The sequence below is a fragment of the Mizuhopecten yessoensis genome, unplaced genomic scaffold (assembly GCF_002113885.1).
Source record: "Mizuhopecten yessoensis strain PY_sf001 unplaced genomic scaffold, ASM211388v2 scaffold8573, whole genome shotgun sequence".
Classification (NCBI taxonomy): domain Eukaryota; kingdom Metazoa; phylum Mollusca; class Bivalvia; order Pectinida; family Pectinidae; genus Mizuhopecten; species Mizuhopecten yessoensis.
The window spans coordinates 56012-77354 of record NW_018407615.1 but is presented as its reverse complement, the minus strand read 5'-3'; the positions used below and the strand labels follow the sequence as shown (position 1 = coordinate 77354).

Sequence of the window (21343 nt, the reverse complement as noted above, 5' to 3'; positions counted from 1 at the left end):
TGTATTCTTATAAAATGAAAACTGAACTACAAAACTATTAAAATTAAATTTAATGAGAACCCCCACCCCTCCAAACCCCAAGAAAAAATATTGTGGTATCGCTATTGTATTTCATAAATTCCTCTTTCACATTTTAAAGATGATCATGTAATCCTTAAGAAAGATTTATTCCATAAGATGAAGAATGTTTGCCTTACATTTTTCGATTTTCTAACACTTACTTGTTTTCTTTTTGAGACACTTACTGTTTGTTCCTTGGACTTCTTCCATTGAACCAAAATAATCAAATGATGTACCTATATTGCCATCATTTCAAAATATTTGTTTGTAATTTCAAAATTAAAAAACTACAAAAAATAATTCTAAAACTAACTGATTTGTAAGATCTCTTTCCTGTATATGATATATTAGATTTGAACTTAGGATGTTAATTCAAAAATTTTAAAACCAACAAAAAATTTTGAACTTCACAACAAACAAATCAACAAAAACATTCATATCAATGCTCCATACAAAATAAACATCAAACTAAAATTAATGCAATTCAAGTTGATTAGAAATGACTTTCTATCAATCCCGAGAAACAAGTCTGTTTTGGTGAATGATGACAAGGGGAGGTAACCACAGTGAAAACAGCTATGTGTCACAGATACTGTAGTAATATACTATACGTGCTTTGTGCTATATATAGACTGTGACAAATCACTGTGACTACTGATAAACACTGACAGACGATTGTTAGCTTACTTCGATGAAAAAAGAAATGACCAGAATCTTATCATTTATAAACTGTAGATACCACAGCAAATAAAAGAATTTATATATCTGATCTCTACCCAAGTATTAATGAGGAATCTGTTGAAATTCTAATTCAGTCGATGGAATTACTTCATTCAATTTCATTATTGTTTGATTTCAGTTAAAATGGTTCGTCCCTAAAAACTCCAGTTTTCTTTGCATGTATATCTGCATGTGAAAAACAGATTAAGAAAAGAAAGAAATATTTTCTAAGCGAGTGCCTTATGTTTGGGGTAAAGATATCTTGTGATAGTCGATAATAACTGAATCATTTTTATAGGTATTTTTTTTTATGTACCCACAATGTGATAGAGGCTACAGGAAGTGTTTGTATTTTTCCATTGGTTTTTATGTCCCTTTGTAGTGCTGTTAAAAAAGAAAAGAAAGAAATATTTTCTAATCGAGTGCCTTACGTTTAGGGTAGAGAAATCTTGTCATCTCGATAATAATTGAATCATTCTTATAGGTAAGCTCCTATTTAGAAGGAGAACTAAATCAAAGGTTGGGTGTGTGTTAGGTGAACAATGGTATTTACACAAAATAAGACCTCATAACAACCAATGCAAATCTCCATTTGGTAGTAACTTTGATATGCAAAATGTTGTATTCACAACATTTTTATTGTTTTTCACTTAATAAAGTTTGTGAAATCATCTCTGAACTAGACAAAATTTTAAATTTGATTAATTACCAATTTGTGAAAAGAGAAACAAAAGGAATAAACAAAACATTTGATGTCATTTCCGTAGATGGAGATTTGCTTTGAATCAACTTTTATCATGCAAAATTATTCAATAACATATTGTGCAGCACTTTATCGCAAAAACATTCCTGTCAACCATAACCTTGCACAAAAACACTGGTTTACGAGGATGACAGCATCGATTGGAAGGAATACTGAATGCATTTTGGTGTCAAATATCCAAGGGGAATAACTCTACATGAATAAATTGTGATACATGTTGTTATGCTATAATACAAATATAAAGATGATGTTCTAAATGTGTAGATTAAAGTTATACATGAAAATGATATTATTTTCTAAATGATAATTATTAATATCAGTAAATTCTTTAGTGAAACTTTAATAGATAAATTTTGCATGCAGTGAGACCATCAGACCACTTTTATGAATAAAATCATTCAAACTTTGAATATTTTCCCAATAATTGCTTTTAAAAGTTCTTATTAATTTTGAAGTTTAAATGAAAATCTCTTGTTGAAGTTTTCTTAATAGTCACAAAAAATCGTTAATACTGTATATAAAAATATATGATATCTAATTTGAATGATTTTATATTTTGTTAGTATTTTTCTAACACATCCCTCCCCCAACCCTCTGAAAAATGGTCTGATTTTCTCCGCTAATGTCGTGTGGAAAACGTGAGGGGAATGCAAAAGGTGAGAAGGGTTCAGGATAAAAACACCATTAAAATCATTCTATTGCAAAGCAGCAGGTTCAATAAGACGTTAGGCAAAAATAAAAATTAACGAAAAATTGTAAGAAATTTTATGAAACCAACAGGAGAGGTGTCAAACAGACTGAAACAGTGAATAAAATAAAAAGTAGAGAAATGTGTTCTGGAAAGGAAAGACAAGAAAAAAAAGGATGAAAAATTAAAAGAAAGAAGAAATGAATTCCAACTTGCACAAGAGAGTTGTGTGTTGTCTGATTATGGCAAAGAAAATTACATTATAGACAAGATAATATGTCAGAGTTTTTAAGATATCAGAGGAACATAAGAAGTGAAAAAAGATGCTGCTTACACAGTATATTTCTTGACAGAAATTTTCTGATAATGAAAATAATAATTTATTCAAAATTGATCAAAGCCTAAATTTTCCCCAAAGAAGAATTTTGAAATTCTGGGCATAGAAAGGACAGTGTTACCCGACCAACCCGTCACAGATATTCAGACAGAGGCAGATGTCAATGTCAAATAAGTATGATTAAAACAGTTTTTAATTTTTTTTTCTTGATGAAATTGTTGAAATTATTTTTACTAATATTTGAACATGAAATACTTTTCTGTAGACATTGCCATGTGCCTTATTGATTTAACAAAACTGTCTGAAGGTCTGGTTTTTGTCTTGCATGATTCATAGACATGAATATGGAATTTCCACACAACACAGCCAAATTTAACTAACTACGGGGTAAAAAGGCAAGAAAACACTGATACAGACATAGCTGTGTACCTGTCGCCACGACTTCTTGCGTAACCTTTTGACCTTGATCTCGCCGTCGGCAGTCATTGTGATGTTGTGGTGTTCTGCAAGACTGACCTCAGCCAAGGTCGAAAGGTTACAGGTCGCATCAGCCATTGCAGTGCTGCACTCATAGCTATGGCTACTGTCGTCGTCTTCAGACATGTCCGATTGTTCGTCGATTACAAGTCTGTGATCCCCTTCTCTGCCATTCTCAAAGTCACGGTGGTGTCCATCAGACGAGTTTTCAAATTTGTCGCTGGGCGTAGATCGTGCACGTTCACAGTGGCTTCTGGCAATGTCACTAAGCGATGAGATGGATGGAGTTGGTGTGACAGAGAGTTCTCTCCTTGGAATGGTGGGTGTAGAAAGTGGACGAATTAGACTAGGAGACGACGTCAGTATGGCATTGGTGAGGAGATGTCTGTGAGCGGCAAACAAACCCTCCTGCTGCATATATTTGTAAATGGCCGAGTTCTGAAGACTGCCTTCCACACCTGGCTTGCTGGCGTCACCTACTCGAGTACTAAGATTCAAAACTTGGTCCCCTGGACGGCTGGTTGTCTCCCCTGAGCGGCTACTAGGTGGTGTGGCGCTGGATGACCGACTTCCGGAATGAGCATCTGGCGGTTTATTCATCTTCACACTGAGATCCAAAGGCTGTTCTTCACCAGTAGGTGTACGTTTTGGAGGTGTGACCTTGCCATTGACCTTGACTCCATGCGCATAGGGTGTTGGCACCACAGCTATGTAGTTTGGAGTGGATGTCTTGGGTGTAGTCTCCTTCCACTGGGCTGAGGGACTTTCTTGTCGCTTGAACCTGGCCATGGATGGGAAATACGGAACGTTCATGCCTCGTCTGCGATCCCGGGCTCGCTGGTTCTGGAACCATACCTGTACAACACGCTTAGGAAGTCCTATTTCATTTCCAATGCGGATGAGCTCGTACTTCCTTGGGCGAGGATTGACCTGGTAGTGAGACTTGAGGACCTTCAGCTGATCATCGCTGATGAGTGATCTCATGCGAAATTTCTTGCTCTCCATGGGCGAGTTCTTCTCAGATTTGTATAACTCTTCTATCTCCTCGGTGTCTGTCTCAGCCTCAGCACTGATGCTCCCATTTGGTGTGTCACGATGGCTGCCACTCTCTGACATTGTGCTACAGGGCGAGTTCCTGGCACTCTCTCCGCTTGGGATGCGATGGATGATTTCCTTATTTAGCTTACAGAGGTACCGTTCATGCTGGTGCTGGTCCACAGGACTGTGAAAGCTGTCACCACAGAATCGACAGGGCGTGCCTTCCCCATTCTGGTGCTCCTGCTTGATTCTAGAAGTATCTGGCATCAGCTCTGGTTTCTCACTAATATCCATCTCAGAGTCCGTAAATTTCTCTGTCTTGATGTTGCATGGAAGAGGTGACACAGGTTTATCTGTAGGTGTAGCTTCTTTCCTGGCACTGACAGGCGTAGTACGAGTCTCTGCAAATGAAGCAGCTACAGTAGCGGCGATGGTGGCAGCAACAGAGGCTGGAATAGGAATGCTTCCATCTACCTGAAGACTGGCCTGCTTGCTGATGAGCTGAGTGTTAGAGTTGACATCTGGAGAGATCTGTGACAATGGCATTGAAGTTGAGGGGCTGGTGCTGGGTACTGATGTGGGTTGACACTCCAGGGGCTTCTGATGGTGGATCATTGGGGTCATAATGGGTTTGATGGGGTTTCCGTGTCTCACTGTGTATGCCATGGGGAGATATCCACTGGGAGGAGTGTAGTAAGGAAGGCCTCCCTTTGTCGGATCAAAATGTAGAAATGCAGGTGAGAACTTGCCAGCAGTTAGACTCTGGATCATGGTTTCCATACCAATGGCGGTGACTGGAGTACGAATTGGGGAATAGGATACACTGGCTGTCTCGGCATTACTGTTCTGGTCCAGCGATCTTGGTTTATTCTGGTTCATCACCCAGCACTTCTTGGATGTCATGTGACTACTGTAGGAACCTGAGTGGCTGAATCGCTTACCGCAGTTTGGACACTGGAATGGTTTCTCGCCACTGTGGATGCGGACATGCTCCTTAAGGTGATGTTTGAATTTGAAGGCCTTACCACACTCAGGACACTTGAATTTACGCAGGTCTGTGCTCTCGTCATGGCTGATCATGTGACGCTGGAGGCGGTACACATTGGCGAAAGTCTTGTTGCAGATCTTGCAAGACTGGGATGTCGGTGAGTGGAGGGCCAGATGCTTGTCCAGTTGGGATTTAAGAAGGAATGTTTCATCACACTTTGGGCACAGGTACTTTATAGGCTTATCCGGGTGGATCATCTTCATGTGGTCACGCAGAAGAGTGGCACGCATGAAACTCTGGTCACAGTGGATACACCTCAGGATCACCTCCTCACCAGGTAGCATCAGCGAATCTGTAAAAGGGAGAGGCAATATAGTACAAAGTCCTACTATAAATCGTCCACTTCTGTTCTTTCCCAAACCGTTTTCCACTTTTAACTAAGATAAGTGAATTCAACAGATGCCATTTTTTTAAAACATAACTACAGTAACTGAAATTCTAAACAACAAAGAAATTAAAGACAGGGGGAATATATTTTAAATGAAATACTGATAATGGTGAAAGTTAAAAGTCTTACGGTTTAGAATGGTTTATGGTTTGCACATATACTCAGATGTATCAGATGTCTGATTTAACCATATAAGGTAGTGGAAGACTGGCTAATTGACCTTGACCTACCACTGTCAGGTTCGTTCTTGCTGCTGTTGTCATCTTCCTCCTCCTCCTCACCCTCGCGGTCAGACACTGGCTCTGGGTAGATGACAGCCGTGTCACTACGATTCAGGTATTCCTGAATCTTCTCCTCCTCTGTAACACATCCTGTTGACAAGGCAACACATACTAGGGGCTTACACGGCAGGTCTGCAACCTTCACAGGTTCAGGCTCCAGAACTGGCTTCTCCAAAACCTCCTCATGGTTCTCTTTCACTACAGTAGTAGGGTCAGGGATCATGACCTTATCTGGTATATCAGGTATGACCGTATCTTTCAACTCATCTGAAAGAAAAATGTATTTGGTCAGTTTCATGGTAAAAAGTATTGAAGTTCATTAAATAAGCAATCAATACCATGTTTTTTCATAACACAACATTTACATGATTAAACTGATGCCAGTTGTTTTAAAAAATAAGAAATCGTCATGTAATAGCTTTGCATGATGGTAATGGCATTATCACACAGTAAGAGAACACACAGGCAAACAACACAATATGGAAAAGTTCACTTTGTTGCAGTTGCTGTATTTAGTAGCAGCAAATTATCATATATTTTTAAAAGAAAAATCAATACACAGTAAATTTGCTTTAGTGCTAGCCTGTACCCCAGCGCCTGTATTTTGAATATGCACTTTCTTTCACAATACCACAGAATGCGTCAAATTATATCACACTGAAACCTTACCTTTATCCACATCTGTCTCCATGTCATGGTTGCTATGGGTGGGTGTGGTCTTCCCATTGTCATGGTCACTGATTGTACTGTTGTCATGGCCACTGTTGTCATGGATACTGTTTTCTTGTTTCTCCTCCACTACTGTTTCTGTCTCGACTTCCTTTTTCTTCTTGTTTATGCTTGTATCAACATCATCATTCTCGACTGCAAATATACAAGAAGTGATCTTTTGTTACAAATTTGTTATCATAATGGTTTTCTATGGTAACTTCCTTTTTTAAACTGAAGATACTCATACTGTAATCTATTGTAGATAAAATCTTGATACATCTGAACTTACCATAAATATACTTAGTACAAAGCACACAAAACATCTTTATCCTTTTTATGCATTGTAAATCTACCTAAAAAGTATTAAATTTATCAGTGTTTGACTTTGTTGAAGCTTAGATATTGTATAACCTAGGTAAAGGTAATTCGTATAGGGTTTACCTTACAAGTGTCAGCTGTTATAACTCAAAATCCATTACATTTTGAATATTTCATGTTTTATTCTTCTGGCTTTTGCTAATGACCAATTAGTTCAATCAACAAATTTAACACACAATACATCATATTCCAATTTTAATTGATTAACTAATTAGAAATTACACCAGGTTGTGTCCAAGTCTAGTACAGCGATCAAGTTATCGTTTTAAAGGTTCGTGTCGGGAAAAATCATCACGGCCATCAGGTAACTGAGGACACTGTTAATATCTAGTCACGTGAGGTGTCCATTGATAGTATCTGTCCCCTGTCACTGGTACTACTAAACACCCCCTCAGATATTCATGAGGGGACGTCAACTGGAGTACCCTTTATGTTATTAACATATGCTCGTACGCTGTCATAAATGCCAAAGGTAGCTTCACTAATATTGTTACATTCCACACACAAAACATCAATTTGTCCATACAATCTGACATTTACTAGCTACTCATTTTAGCAAATTATGTGAGCCGATTTTCATTCTTTTCATGTCATTTTCTGTGAACTTGCCATATTTAGCCCCTCTTGTATTTCCACCTGAGTTCAATGGTAATGAGAGTTGGCTTTATCGTCAGATAATTAAATTGGTTTTGCGAGTAGAAAGTGGTCTAAAACATTTAAGGATATGTTATCATTTGAGTTTGATATGAATAATGCAGTCATAAAAATACCAGAAAAACATCTCATTACATTAGTCACGAACCCAGTACTTAGTCCACCTATCTAAACGGAGTTATCGTGAATCATAATTGTGGCAATCGGTACAGTCACACACACTAAGCACTACTGATTGTGCTTGTTTATCGCTGAATTCTTTATACTGACCATCCATCCCAGTTAAAAGCCAAATTCATTCTACTGACGAGATATACTATTAATCACAGATTCTTTTATATTGACAAGATATTTTAGTTAATTGCTCATTCTGTTATACTGACCAGCCGTCAATCAGTGACTCTATATATACGGACAACCTGTACATGTACTATTTAAGGTAAAAGGTAAGACAACATAATTATAACTGCCAAGAAGAGTTCCACTTGAGAATTTTATTACTTTGAGTTAACTCCCTTAATATACAGAAGGTGAGGCAACACAAATCATGTTTTTCCTTACTGAAATATTAATTTCTCAAGCTTTTTCATTTTATTTTCATTTTCAAATAGTCAAATTTCTTACAATTATAATTCCTGAAAAAAGGTTCAAAAGATGTCAGTTATATGGAATAATCAAAATTAAATAACAGTTGCACCAGTAGTGATATCTATTTTAAACTCTACCAAAACAACGATCAACAAAATTATCTACATTTCATTACAATGAACTACATGTATTGAAGAAAATTAATGAACTTAAAATCATTTTTCACATGTTTAAGTATAAAATTCATTATTTTCTCACAGTTCCCGATTCAAAATAACAGCTTAAGTCACCTGTACATCAACGAAAATCAGAAATTTTCATTGAATTTGTACATTCAATAAATATATGTCACCTTCGGTATAAAAGACAGACAGATGTTCAAAATTAATCTGAGGTATTCCTGAACACTTGTGTCTGAACCAACTATGTCTGTAACTACCTGTAACATGATAAGCCTCACCGCAGTATACCTGTTATTTGATATACCAGTACCTGACTTCAAAGGTGTAAACCATTAGTTCCTTACTGGGCTATGATAACGGTTACTTTTCATAGGATGCTAAAAATTCAGCCCAGCCGTTAACTTGTAACATATCTGCATCATTACACTTCACCTCTTGATCTCCTGCTTTCTACCATTTCTAATTTACATATTACTTGTGAAAGACTGGATACCTGTCATTAAGAAAAGTTACCTGATGTTGGTAATTGAATAAGTCTGGTTAAACACCCAGGTGTTACAATACATTTGCATTAGAAAAAGTTCAAACTCCAGGTGAATATAAAAGTTAAAATCTAAAAGGTGCACCACAACATGAGATTACAATGTACAAAGACCAGCTCAGGTGTTTTTGACTTGAAAGCATGAAAATAAATGCTGAAAAATCTACCTTCTGTCAGTTCTAGGACAGATACAATGTAATTAATTGGATATCTTCAGAATTAATTTACATATTTATTTGTTCATCTAACTGTTTCAACTGATGCTAGAAAGATAACAATGTATCTTTTCAGGGCATTGTAAGACCTCATTTACATTAACTTAAGATTGTGGTTAACAGCTAAAAAGTGTTGTGTACCTGTAATTAAGAGATGCTACCTGGTGCCAACATTCAAAAACCTCAAGATGTGTTCAAATTAATTTCCATATCCTAAAACGCTGTGAAGCGTGTGCCCTAACAGTAAAACCGTTGTAAAAATGCTACCTAGTTGGTAAGACTAGATAGTGATGGAGGAGACACAAAGCTGATTCTAAGATGTCCCGGGTCATTTACATACAGTTAAAAGACCCCCACCAGAGGTGTGTGTTTAACTGTAAAGGATGGGGAAGGATAGTAGCCCACCTGGCCACCATTGTGTCCATTCTCACCTGGCCACACATCTAATTACAAACACGGGCGGGATGACGCCTCATCAACAAACCACAATCATCGCTCTCGTGTGGAATAAATATCAAAGAAAACATCACAATTTTCTTTTTATATTTCTACAATAAGATGTATAATCAACCAATTTCATGTCTCATGTATATAGAAGAAAACACCTCTGTATTTTGTGTTTTTATTTTCAAAGGGATACATGTTTTTGTTTGAATACAAACCATGTTATCATAAATTCCTATTATCAGACTTTCATCATTTAAAACAATTTTCTATCATCACATACCGTTGTCAACTGATATGATTTTAAGAATTTTCACTAAAGGTTCAAATTTTCTAAAAAAACAACAACATGACCGATAATTTTTAATTGTCATCAAAAAAAGGATACCAACTGTATTACTTCCAAATACGAAAGCAAAATTGACACACTAAAAACACAGAAAAGAATTACTATAGGTAAACTTACCAAAAGGGAAAATGCAAAATTCCTTCAGCATCTTGATAATATATGAATAAGGTCACTTTACAGAATCCTCATCTGAGGTAAGCACAGTCTGTAGCCATGTGATGTATCCCCAACCAGTTACTGTTATCAAGTCAACGTTAGCATTGAGGTTACACCTTGATCATCACAGGTATTTAAAATAAACTCTTGTTTGTATTGGGAGGGCCCAGGTGAGATCTACCCCTTACTGGCAGATTAGGGCTTGGCTTCACCTTCCTTAGTCCAGCCCATCAACATAATCAATTTCACCAATCACAAACCTAGCACCCTGCTTAGTCTAGTAGCTGTAACCAACAGCTGTGCTATTCAAGGCACTCAGCATTTCAAAGAGGCACCCACAGGGAAAATTCATTGATTGATCCAAGAAATATTATACCTGACCGGTACATCCTGGTCCATCCTGGTCCATTAACGGTGTGAGAAACATTTGGAAACAATTTTCTAGCGGTTCTTCAAATAGTCCATGCATTTTATCTCCTGTGTATATGTCAGGTGTATTCCATAAAATATATACACCTATTTATGCATATTGTTTTTGTTTGTTTATGGTGCGAAACACATAATGTCACCAAATGTAGGTGTATAGAATAGTTCTATAAATATCTATAGGTTTATATAATCATCGTTTTCAAATAAATATTTTATAAAGAAATGTAGAAAATTCAAATGAAATTACACATAATGTCGTAAGAAATGTTATTTAAGTACAAACTTTTTGTATGAATTATGAAGAATATTTATTTGAACAATATCTGTGCAAAAAGTTTCCCTTCATTGTCCCCCAGATACAGTGCCAGCATCAAATCAACCTTTGTATCAAGGTGGAGCTACCTGCCTGTGAGGCCAAACAGTCACCTTTTCCTGTGGGGCCTTCCTAGGGGAGCAATCCACCAATCACAGGACCCCACCAGCCTGTCATATCCTGATAGATGAATTCAGGCTTATTGATTTTGTTTGCTGACTTTTCCATCTTCCATCAGACTGGTACAGTAATGGAGGATGAGTGACTGGCTATGTACAACCATAACAGTTCTGCCCATCTGTACCACACAGGGGAGACAAGGCTCCACCTCATACCCACATTGTCTTAGCCTTCTACAACTATACTCTATACTCAAACAGTGAGTTTACACTATCTCAAAGCTCTCCTTAGCTGCTAGGTTTTGCAATCAAGTAGTACTATCAATAAACTACCATTAATTGTCAACGAAAAGGTAAATAATTATCAACAAAAAGGTTAATGTTAGTAAGGGATATAAATAAGTTATTGTCAACAAAAAACATAAATGTAGTTCTATCCATAGAGATACTGGGTGTGATTCATACAATTTACGGTATTCTACAGCTTACAGTACTACTTATTGCGGTAATAATGTGTTACTATTAGTTTAATGACATAACCCAAATCTCTAATACTATGTTAACAAGGTACAGTAAACCTGAATCAGCTGTTTTTAAAATGTCCATAATTTCATTTACCAACTTGTTTACCTCTTTTTACTTTTCTTTCCAAATCCTTTAATATGAGTCCCCGATATTTCAAGGGAGATATTTTGCAAAACCCTTAAAATATGCCAAAATTTCACTGGAGAAATGGTGGAAATATCATGAAGTTTTTAATGTACCAGAGGAACACACACACTGCAATTTCTTTTTGCCACTAACATATACCAGCTGTTTAAGATAATGCTTAATAACAAATTAGCTGCAATTATACATTAATCAGTTGACACTTGGTGTATAATTAACCTGTTATACCTATTACTATAAGAAAAGACAGAATGACAACAAACTTTAAATATGGCATGCAACATTATGGTATAAGGTTGAACCATATGTACCCCAATTTTGTTTAAAGGTGCCTTTTGACAATTTTACTGACATTTTTTTCGTTTTAAACAGGAAACATGAAAATGAAATATCACTCAGAAGTCGAAGTTCATCAATTTATGCTTTGCTGCTGCTGATAAATTAAATCTTGATGAACTTCACCCTTCTATGCAATCTGAGAAGCAGACAAAAATTTATTTGTTAAAATAAAAGTTTTATCAAAAGGTTTAGAAAAATATTTCCCTTTAGTTAAAGATTATTCAGCAAACAACAAAGCCATACCTTTTTGTTGACGATCAATCTTCATTTGATATTTACATTTTGTTCACATTGATTCTGTACCTGACAAATATCTTCCTTTTGTTAGCAAGAAGTATGAACCTGAAAATAATCTACCTTTTGTTAACAATGAATTTGTACCTGACAAACATCTACCATTTGGTAACAAGGAATTTGTACCTGACAAACATCTACCGTTTGGTAACAATGAATTTGTACCAATGAATTTATACCTGACAAACATCTACGGTTTGGTAACAATGAATTTGTACCTGACAAACATCTACGGTTTGGTAACAATGAATTTGTACCAATGAATTTGTACCTGACAAACATCTACGGTTTGGTTACAATGAATTTGTACCTGACAAACATCTACTGTTTGGTAACAATGAATTTGTACCAATGAATTTGTACCTGACAAACATCTACCGTTTGGTAACAATGAATTTGTACCTGACAAACATTTTCTGTTTGGTAACAATGAATTTGTACCTGACAAACATCTTCTGTTTGGTAACAATGAATTTGTACCTTACAAACATCTACCGTTTGGAAACAATGAATTTGTACCAATGAATTTGTACCTGACAAACATATACCGTTTGGTAACAATGAATTTGTACCTGACAAACATCTTCTGTTTTGTACCAATGAATTTGTACCTTACAAACATCTACCGTTTGGTAACAATGAATTTGTACCAATGAATTTGTACCTGACAAACATCTACCGTTTGGTAACAATGAATTTGTACCTGACAAACATCTACCGTTTAGTATCAATGAATTTGTACCTGACAAACATCTACCGTTTAGTATCAATGAATTTGTACCTGACAAACATTACTGTTTGGTAACAATGAATTTGTACCTAACATACATCTACCTTTTATTAACAATGAATTTGTATGTGACTACTTTTTGTTGGCAAGACAAATATCTACCTTAATGCTGACTGTACCTTTAACAAAATGAGTCCCCAATACATTCTAGTGTGTGAGCTGTACCTACCACTATCACCACCACAACAGATAACTCCTAGCTAACACATACATTATTGATTGTACATAGACATTTATCTCTGTGACATTTGAGAAGCTGGCATTCAATCTACATGTATTGGTACAACCTGGAATGGATCGGAACAATTTAGGCCCTTAACTCTTTTCCATCCATACACAGAAAAGCAGGCAAATTACAAAAATTTCTACTTTAAGATAAACATGAATATTTTAACTATCAAAGTAATATTCTGATTCCTGTATTAAATCATTATTCAAAAGTCAAAATGTACCTAGTTGCAAATGGCTGTGGCAATCTTTCTTCATCAATTCCGAAGTACAATAAAACCTGCTGAGCTTGAACTTGTAAGAACCAGGAATATTGCCGTGTTACCTGGGTAACTTCCAGCTTAAACTAGGGTTAACATCCTAGACTATGCTTTCATTTCATTGATTTTTACCCATCTGTAAGCATGCACCAGTACATATGTACTGTATTGTAGCCAGAATCAAGTGTTTTGTTCCAGTATGTTTTCCATACTTTATGATTTGTACCTTAATATATAGTTATTATTTTCCATCGAAACATGAAGGCAATTCACAGATCATTTGATGCATATTTCCAATAGTATCAAGATTTGTTTTTTCTGAATTTAGTAGGAAAATGAATAGGATTGCAAAGGATATGGAGGTTAACTTGGTAGAGACCGTATTTAACCCATTCACCCCTAAAGTCGTATTTGAACCTTACCAAATCAAAGACTGGGCAAGTCGTGTTAAAATATGTAGTGGTGAATGAGTTAATTTGTTATACTGCCACCAAATGTACAGAGAAATTTTGGCATTATAAAGTGATTTGGTGATAAATTGAGGGAAATGTATTAAGGAATTCTCAACAAAATGAGAAAGGGCGACATTGAAACATATGGGCGGTAAACGAGGGGCATATATTGAGGTTAATACAAGTGATGTAGATGATTCAAGGAATCAATAGCAGTACTGATATCAATCTGTCTCCCGTTAAAGAATACATCCAACGTCAAGCCATTATGTCAGACATACATACTAATACATTCCCTATCAATCAAAAATGTAATGTGGAGTTTTCACCTATGTAGATGATATTAATGGTGCTATAAGCTGAAGCTAAGAGGCACATGACAAACAATCTTGGTAGATAGAACACAAGCTGTAAATAACTGGGAACAACTAAGATTCACAGAGGAATTCTTTATTGACTATCAGTTTTTATTTTTATTCCTGTTTGCTGTTGCCATGAATATCTCGTCGGTGTTCATTAGTAGGATATTTAATCCACACAGGAATGAAAACTTAATTGGAGTAATGTAACTTTCTATCCTAAATCTATGAAGAGTAGTCAACTGATATTACCCAAACAATTTTACAAACTGTTCTTCTAATAATAAGCAATAAGTAAACAACTGGTAAAATTTATGTTTCCTGTAGAATTCACAAGCAAAATCCCTTGTTTCTTACTGACTGTTAAAGTGACATACACAAATGTATGGCACGTTTCAATTTTAATTAATGTGTCCTTCTAGTATCAATATAATCTCAGTTTTCATTTCTTAAAAAAAACCAATAGTTACAAAAGGAGTGGATCTAATTTTATCAACTAAATTTAACTACTTTCAGGTCATATTTAATATTTAAACATTGATGTACAGGTTTCAAGTAAAACATCAAAAATAAGTTCTTATCCATCTTACAAAACTGACTTTCCATACACTTCTTAATTTCCTGCGAGGTGGCTATACATAGCAAATTTTCTTACCAATGTAAAAATAAAATTCTTTGAATACCTAACCTTGCTAAAAAAACAGTAAGAATATTCCGACACGCAGATTAATACAAAAAAAGCAAAAATTAAATTCTTGCTAAATTTCGATTTACTGGGGGTAAAAAAGTGCCAATTTGGATCTTATAGAAAAGTAGTGATAATTTGCTGCTGCAATATAAACGGTAGGGACAAGGCTGTGAAATGTTCCTTCTGTGTCACAACCTAGACTAACTGGCTGATCCTTTGTTACAAATCTGAAAGTTCCCAAGTCCTAGTTGTCATTAAAGAATATAATTACAGCTTTTCACCCATAAAGCGAACCCATTACATGCAGTGCTCAGTAAAACATGGACTGGAGGACTGAGTTTTTTACCAGTTTTTTAGGAACAATTCTCAAATTGGTATGGGAGATTATATTTATCAAATTCACAATTCACTGAATTCATCTTTTTTTCTGAAATCGATTATTGTAGACAGGAGGTCAGAATATAGTGGCTATAGACCTCACACATAAAATGAACATTTCATATAAAATAGTTAATTCAAAGTTTGTTACAGCAATAAAAGATATCTCTAATATTAGGACTGTCGGTTTATATTTCAGCTCAGATAATTATTTAAAACTCTGGTCATTTCCTAGTATGCTTATGTTTGTCTGTAACTTTCAAATTTTATTTTAAGTTTCCAAAATGGTGTTTTCCACCTGCTTCCCTTGTCAATACGACATTGACATAACCAGATCTGACTGAAGCTTTACACACATAATCTCCCAGACAGTCCAGTCCACACTTGCTAGAAGGCCATGTCTTTTTGCCTGCTACAGAAGCTGACAACTTTATCTTAATGATGGGTGATTTCCTGTTACCACTAGACCTCCCCACTCCCCCATAGCTGGAGCATGGGACAGCCTGGTCCTTTGTGTTCAGAGTGGAGCTGGGAGGTAGGTTGTACCTACACAAAACGCATTACATAATTGTTTATATATTTTTACTTGTTTACACCATCACCCCTGAGCTTTGAGGGGGCGGGTATTTCTTTTAGTATTTTTTTCCCCTTTACACATGATTCAACTCCAACTGTAAAAATCTCTCTTTAAAATCACCAGGTATCCTTCTAGAAACCATCAACTATCGGTTATAATTAGCATTTTAGCAACTCAGTCCACTGGGTAAGTAGGTGGTCTTTGTGTTTAAGGAAGTTGGGAGAAGATAAGTTTTTTTCGGATATACTGCCCCCTTTTTTGAGAAAGGCACACCTTCCTACTGACCCTGTCCTTCCTTCTTGTCTATCACCAGGTAACTACAGATGCTGACACAAGATCTTTGCAAGTATTTTTACATAATCTCTGAGTGGTGACACAGCAGCCCACATCCCAGATCAGTACCCCCTACACCACCTAATTTGACATTTCCTGATTATAATAACCTTTGTATTATTTACCTTGTCCAGTATGGCATGTTAGGGACTAGAACTCCTCAGGGGTCCAAGTCTACCCCTACAGTTATGTACACAGAGACCACCTTCCAACCCTACCAGTCACTGGCTGTGTGGACACAGCAGGATATCATGATGAGATTATCACTTGATTACAGTTACTTTCCTGGAGATTACACACACTTTTCTGTTGTAAGAGGCTGGGGACTAGATCCCTTCCTGGTGTCTGATGAGACTGATCCCAACCTCCTCCTGTAATTATTAGGGGCTGTAGGGAGTTCCCTTTTCATAATAAGATGTACATGTGAGGCCTGTAAAGTTAACAGTAAGGTCTTCCCTCCCCACCACACACACATTTCCCCCCTCCCATTACCAATGTATATGTACTTCTGTATATGTCCCTTCCCAAGTACCTTCCTGCTTATTTTGATGTGGCACAGATATAACAGGCATGTTTATATTGACATTGTATCACTAATCCAAATCACCTACTTGTCACTTAGTAGTTTAGAAATAGCAAAACCATGACTTACTCATTGGAGCAGGAAGTCACACATTCTTGTCAAGTAGAGAATAAAAATATGAATATAATCAAAATCTGTATTTACTGGACTTATGAACAGTTAACTGTAGTTAAAATATTGTCACTCCCTTAAGTTTTATTATTGAATCAAAATAGTTTGTATTTAATCAAAAGATTCTATATAACTATGATTTCCGCAATGTAATATTATAATATCAATAAATTCTACACACTTATGTAGTGCACTATATTTATAGTTCACAAAATCACTCCATGACAATTCACAGTGCACAGGCAAATAAATATCAATATGTAAAGTATAAAATCTCAAGAATTTGTGTGTATATGTATAGTAAATTTCATGTTCTTCGTGTGATCATAAGGAGATGCATTAGGTTTAGGTCTGTTGGTGAAACATAATCAATCTTCATCTATATCATATACACCAAATAAAAGACATCCTTGAATAAACAAAAGTACAGACATATTTCCTAAATGTCAATTATATTCCAAATTTATTTATCAAAATTCACAACAAATCTGATAACAGTAACCGGACATAGATGTAACTTTTGAGTCTGTCACAACGTCTACCAGACCTTTCCTTTGTCATGAGACCACCCGCTGTATATCCTTACATTTTGATTACAAAAATGAAATGGAACCAACAAATCTCTTATCTCAAATCAAGATAAAATAGTCTTTGTGATTTTTTCTCCATAATTACACTCTGACATTCTGTGAACAGCTGAACTCTATCTAATTTTAATAAGGGCTATATTTCTTGTGATTGTCTCCCTTTGTGTCACAGGAAGTAAAATGTATATCCTTTTTGGAGATAAATTTTAGCTAGGAAACATATGTTGGGTTCATTCTTATCAGTAACTTATCACCAATCATTGTATGAAGGTAGGTGTGTTTTAAAAACTGAATTCTATAACTAGGAAAACCTTCCACCTTTGGAAACCCTTTCCTTCACGAAGCGGGTCAAAATGTTAAATTAACGGGTATTTATGACAGTGATTAAAAAAAAAATAAGCCCACAAAACTGGTTAAGGTTTTCTGTATAAGGTAAAATAATTGCTAAATTTTGGTATTTTCATCATCCAAAATGATTCAATGAACAATTTTCTTTCTCAAAGCAGTATTCTATGTGAAGTACATTCTGTTAAAAGTAATCAATATCTTTTCTATCCATATCTTAGAAATGAAATCATATCTTTGAAACAGGAATTTGTGCTAAAATCAACTTTTCAAACAAAGACATAAAATCAATAATTTACTGTAGATAAAAGTATAGAATTGTACAATTGATATTTGAAAACTACCCTGTCATTTTTTGTAAAAGCCTACCTCAATCAGATAAGTTACAATAAGGCTTCTTTATGCTACGATGACATTTCCTAGAATAAATTCCGACACACTACATCACAGACAAACCAGACATCAATGATATTTTGGCGCATACACCTTTACGCCAACGACTATGAATATTTTGCCTGTATCATAATGAGCTTTGGTTTTATTTTCACGACAATGGATTCATGACAGGATACATATCTCGTCCTAATGTTTTCTGACATTACAGAGCGCGCATCGCAAATCAAAAGCCCTCTGTCATTTTACTGAACTCTTTTATTCGTGAAATTAGAGAAGTTACCCGAACGTTGTTTCGCACTCATCAGTCTTGCGCACGCTATCTGAATTTTAGGGAAATTGCATTACTTCAATATACCATTAATCAATCCCACTTTTGGTTGGTTCTGTGCTTTTCTTACAATACACAGGAAGGGATCCTATATCCAGTCTGGGGGCCTCCCAAAGGGTTCAAGAAATTTACAAACTATTCTCTGTTTGGAAATGGTAACGAAAGCTTTCAATACAGGGCAAGGTGGTGTCATTTTCTTGAAACAAGACCTTGATGCACGCACATACATAAAAGCGATTTAGGTAATGACACATGATATAATATAAGGGCTGTGTGCCCTAGAATCAGGCTCTGGAAAATGGCTCAAAGGATCACCCAGGAAACAGCTTTACATGACGATCGTTATTCTTCTACGCACATTATGTTAATTTTCGTATATATATGGGAAAATATATTCTACCAATATTAACATTCAAGGTATGGTAACTACACTTGGGGATAGGGTACAATTACCGAAATACTCAGTTCATCTATGGTATTTATACTGAGGGAAATATTCAAATTTGTGTTATACAATAGATTTGCCATATTTTCCAAACTGGGCCAAAAATGCAATCTACATATATATATATACATAATAAACAATGGTCAAAATGTGGCAACTATGTACTAGAATATACCTAAAGGAATAAACAAAATCATCAATATACAGTGTCTATACAATGTAAGACCAATTACTTCAGCTTGAACAGAAAGGAAATATTGAATTATGAAAAAAGCACATTTAGCATTAATGAAACAAATGTGAAATTGTCCAGTTTTGGCATGATTACTATGATTCCCATTTGGTGCCCCCCAATGACGGCTGATGCTACCTGATTGTGGAGATAGTGGGTTTAATGAAATTACAAGCCTAACACTGGCGGGAGATTTATGGTTACAATGAAAACCAGGAGCATAGTTATGTTCCAAATATCATAATTGTACCAATAAAGACCAGTCAATATTCAGTCAAGCGTGGAATCCAAATCTCCAAGAACACCGAAGCTTCCGTGCAAGATGACTTTCCGAGATGGTTTTCTATGGGCAGCGAAAGTGACATCACATTATGATTACAGGACCATGCTGTCTTTTTTCTGGGGCCGGATTTATTTGCACTGCATTTGATAAATATCAAATTATCTTTCTCCCCAAACGCAAAGTGCTATATTTTGTTGCCGATCATTTGAATGGTTTCATCCTTAGTCATGTGAAATATTTTGCATAATTGTTGGATATGATTAGGATTACTCACGATTAGTGTGGACCAAACTCTGGCCGTGATAATGCCACAGTCTATTTATTCAATGTTTCGGAAGTTATTTACCGATGTTACGCCAGATGACATTAACGTTGATTTGCTTCCGTTGCATCCACACATTGATGAATGAGCTTTTTGTTTCTTTTTTTCTCCCTTCAAAATCTAGATATGTCAATCAAACGAAAAATAACGTAAGGATAGATTGGCTCTTACCACTAGAAGCCAGCGTACCATCACTGTATGAATATGTAATTTATCTATTTTTATCTCGGAAAATACACCAGTTGAAACGTTTATATTGCTTTCAGTGTTAACATTTATCTCCAACAACCAAAAAAATTAAGAGGACAACCTCTGTATTGAAAGGCCGTTTTTAGTGATAACCTGTCTATTATGACCGGATACGGTATTTTACCAGAGATATTAACCCATTGTTCCGATTCAAGGCACCATTCATTATGTATAGAAATATAGTGGACAACGTATGATTATTTTTAGTGATAACCTGCCTATTATGACCAAACGCGGTATATAACCCCCGATAAGCCCGCTGTTCGGGATCAAGCCCACCAGTTATGAAATACAAAGGTATTACACAACATTTATTTTGATGTCTTTGATGTCAATACATGCAAATAATACACAGATTAAGCCAAAATTATGAAACACTCCGACTCTTTTCTTTTACCGTTTTTCTACAGACTTGATCACCCCGGGAATTATCACCATGGAAACTGCATTTTTACCCTTTTACTCCGTTTTTGAAAAAAAATGGCTGTTAAAATGCATTTGATAAGCTTCTAGCTAAAAGTGAAAGTAAAAGTTTATGTTTTTTCTGAAGCAACATATCATAGTCTGTGTGAGCTATTTTTCACCAGTGTTTTTATTTCACCATATACAATTTTTTCTACACTGGTAAAGATTTCCTGCTTAGAAATGTTTCTCTGTGGTAATGCTCATGGTTACTTACATAAAAAATCAATCTTCTACCAGAATCAAAGTATGAGACAGAAAATGAGACACAAGACATAATCTTGGAGAAATATCGCTATCCGAGAAGGGGAATATTAGTGTGTCTGCGTTTGCATTGAAGGATATAGGAGACAAAAATATAAATTACTGCGAAAGTTATCATTCGAAAACTCGCTCCATATCTTGCAGTGATCTAAATGTCCAAACAGAGAATTTTTGTTGTCAATGTGTTATATTAATGTTCTTGTGCTATTCTGTTCTGAAGTACATTTGTATACAGCACAGAATCTGAAGAGTCTGAATTTAAGTATACTTATATAACTGTCCCATGTGTATACCAGAGCTCATACAGTGTCAAGTACATGTAAACCTGAGGGAGGGAGGACCAGAAGAGGAGTGGCTGGTTCAAGTACAAATGTTGTATCATTTGTAAGACTATATTTTCAAAAGAAATACTGTGTTTATAACCTATTGTCTCTATAACATCAGAAGACAAACAAATCCCCTTCTGGGCCTTCTGAGGTACCCCTATATA

General features: G+C 35.7%; 1 protein-coding gene across 5 annotated transcripts in view; it reads right to left on the bottom strand.

Moving 5' to 3' along the window:
- The window catches only part of LOC110456215 (zinc finger E-box-binding homeobox 2-like), a 76909-nt gene that overhangs the window by 13075 nt on the left and 42491 nt on the right, over positions 1-21343 (bottom strand). For 3 of the 5 annotated variants that reach the window (XM_021506807.1, XM_021506808.1, XM_021506805.1), the window contains 3 exons: positions 6470-6664; positions 5750-6067; positions 2986-5423 (listed from right to left, as the gene is read on the bottom strand). In XM_021506807.1, the coding sequence (XP_021362482.1) occupies positions 2986-5423; positions 5750-6067; positions 6470-6664 (2951 nt within the window). Of the gene's footprint in view, positions 1-2985; positions 5424-5749; positions 6068-6469; positions 6665-9979; positions 10283-21343 lie in introns of those variants that run through there. The other 2 variants (XM_021506810.1, XM_021506809.1) reach the window with 2 other exon arrangements.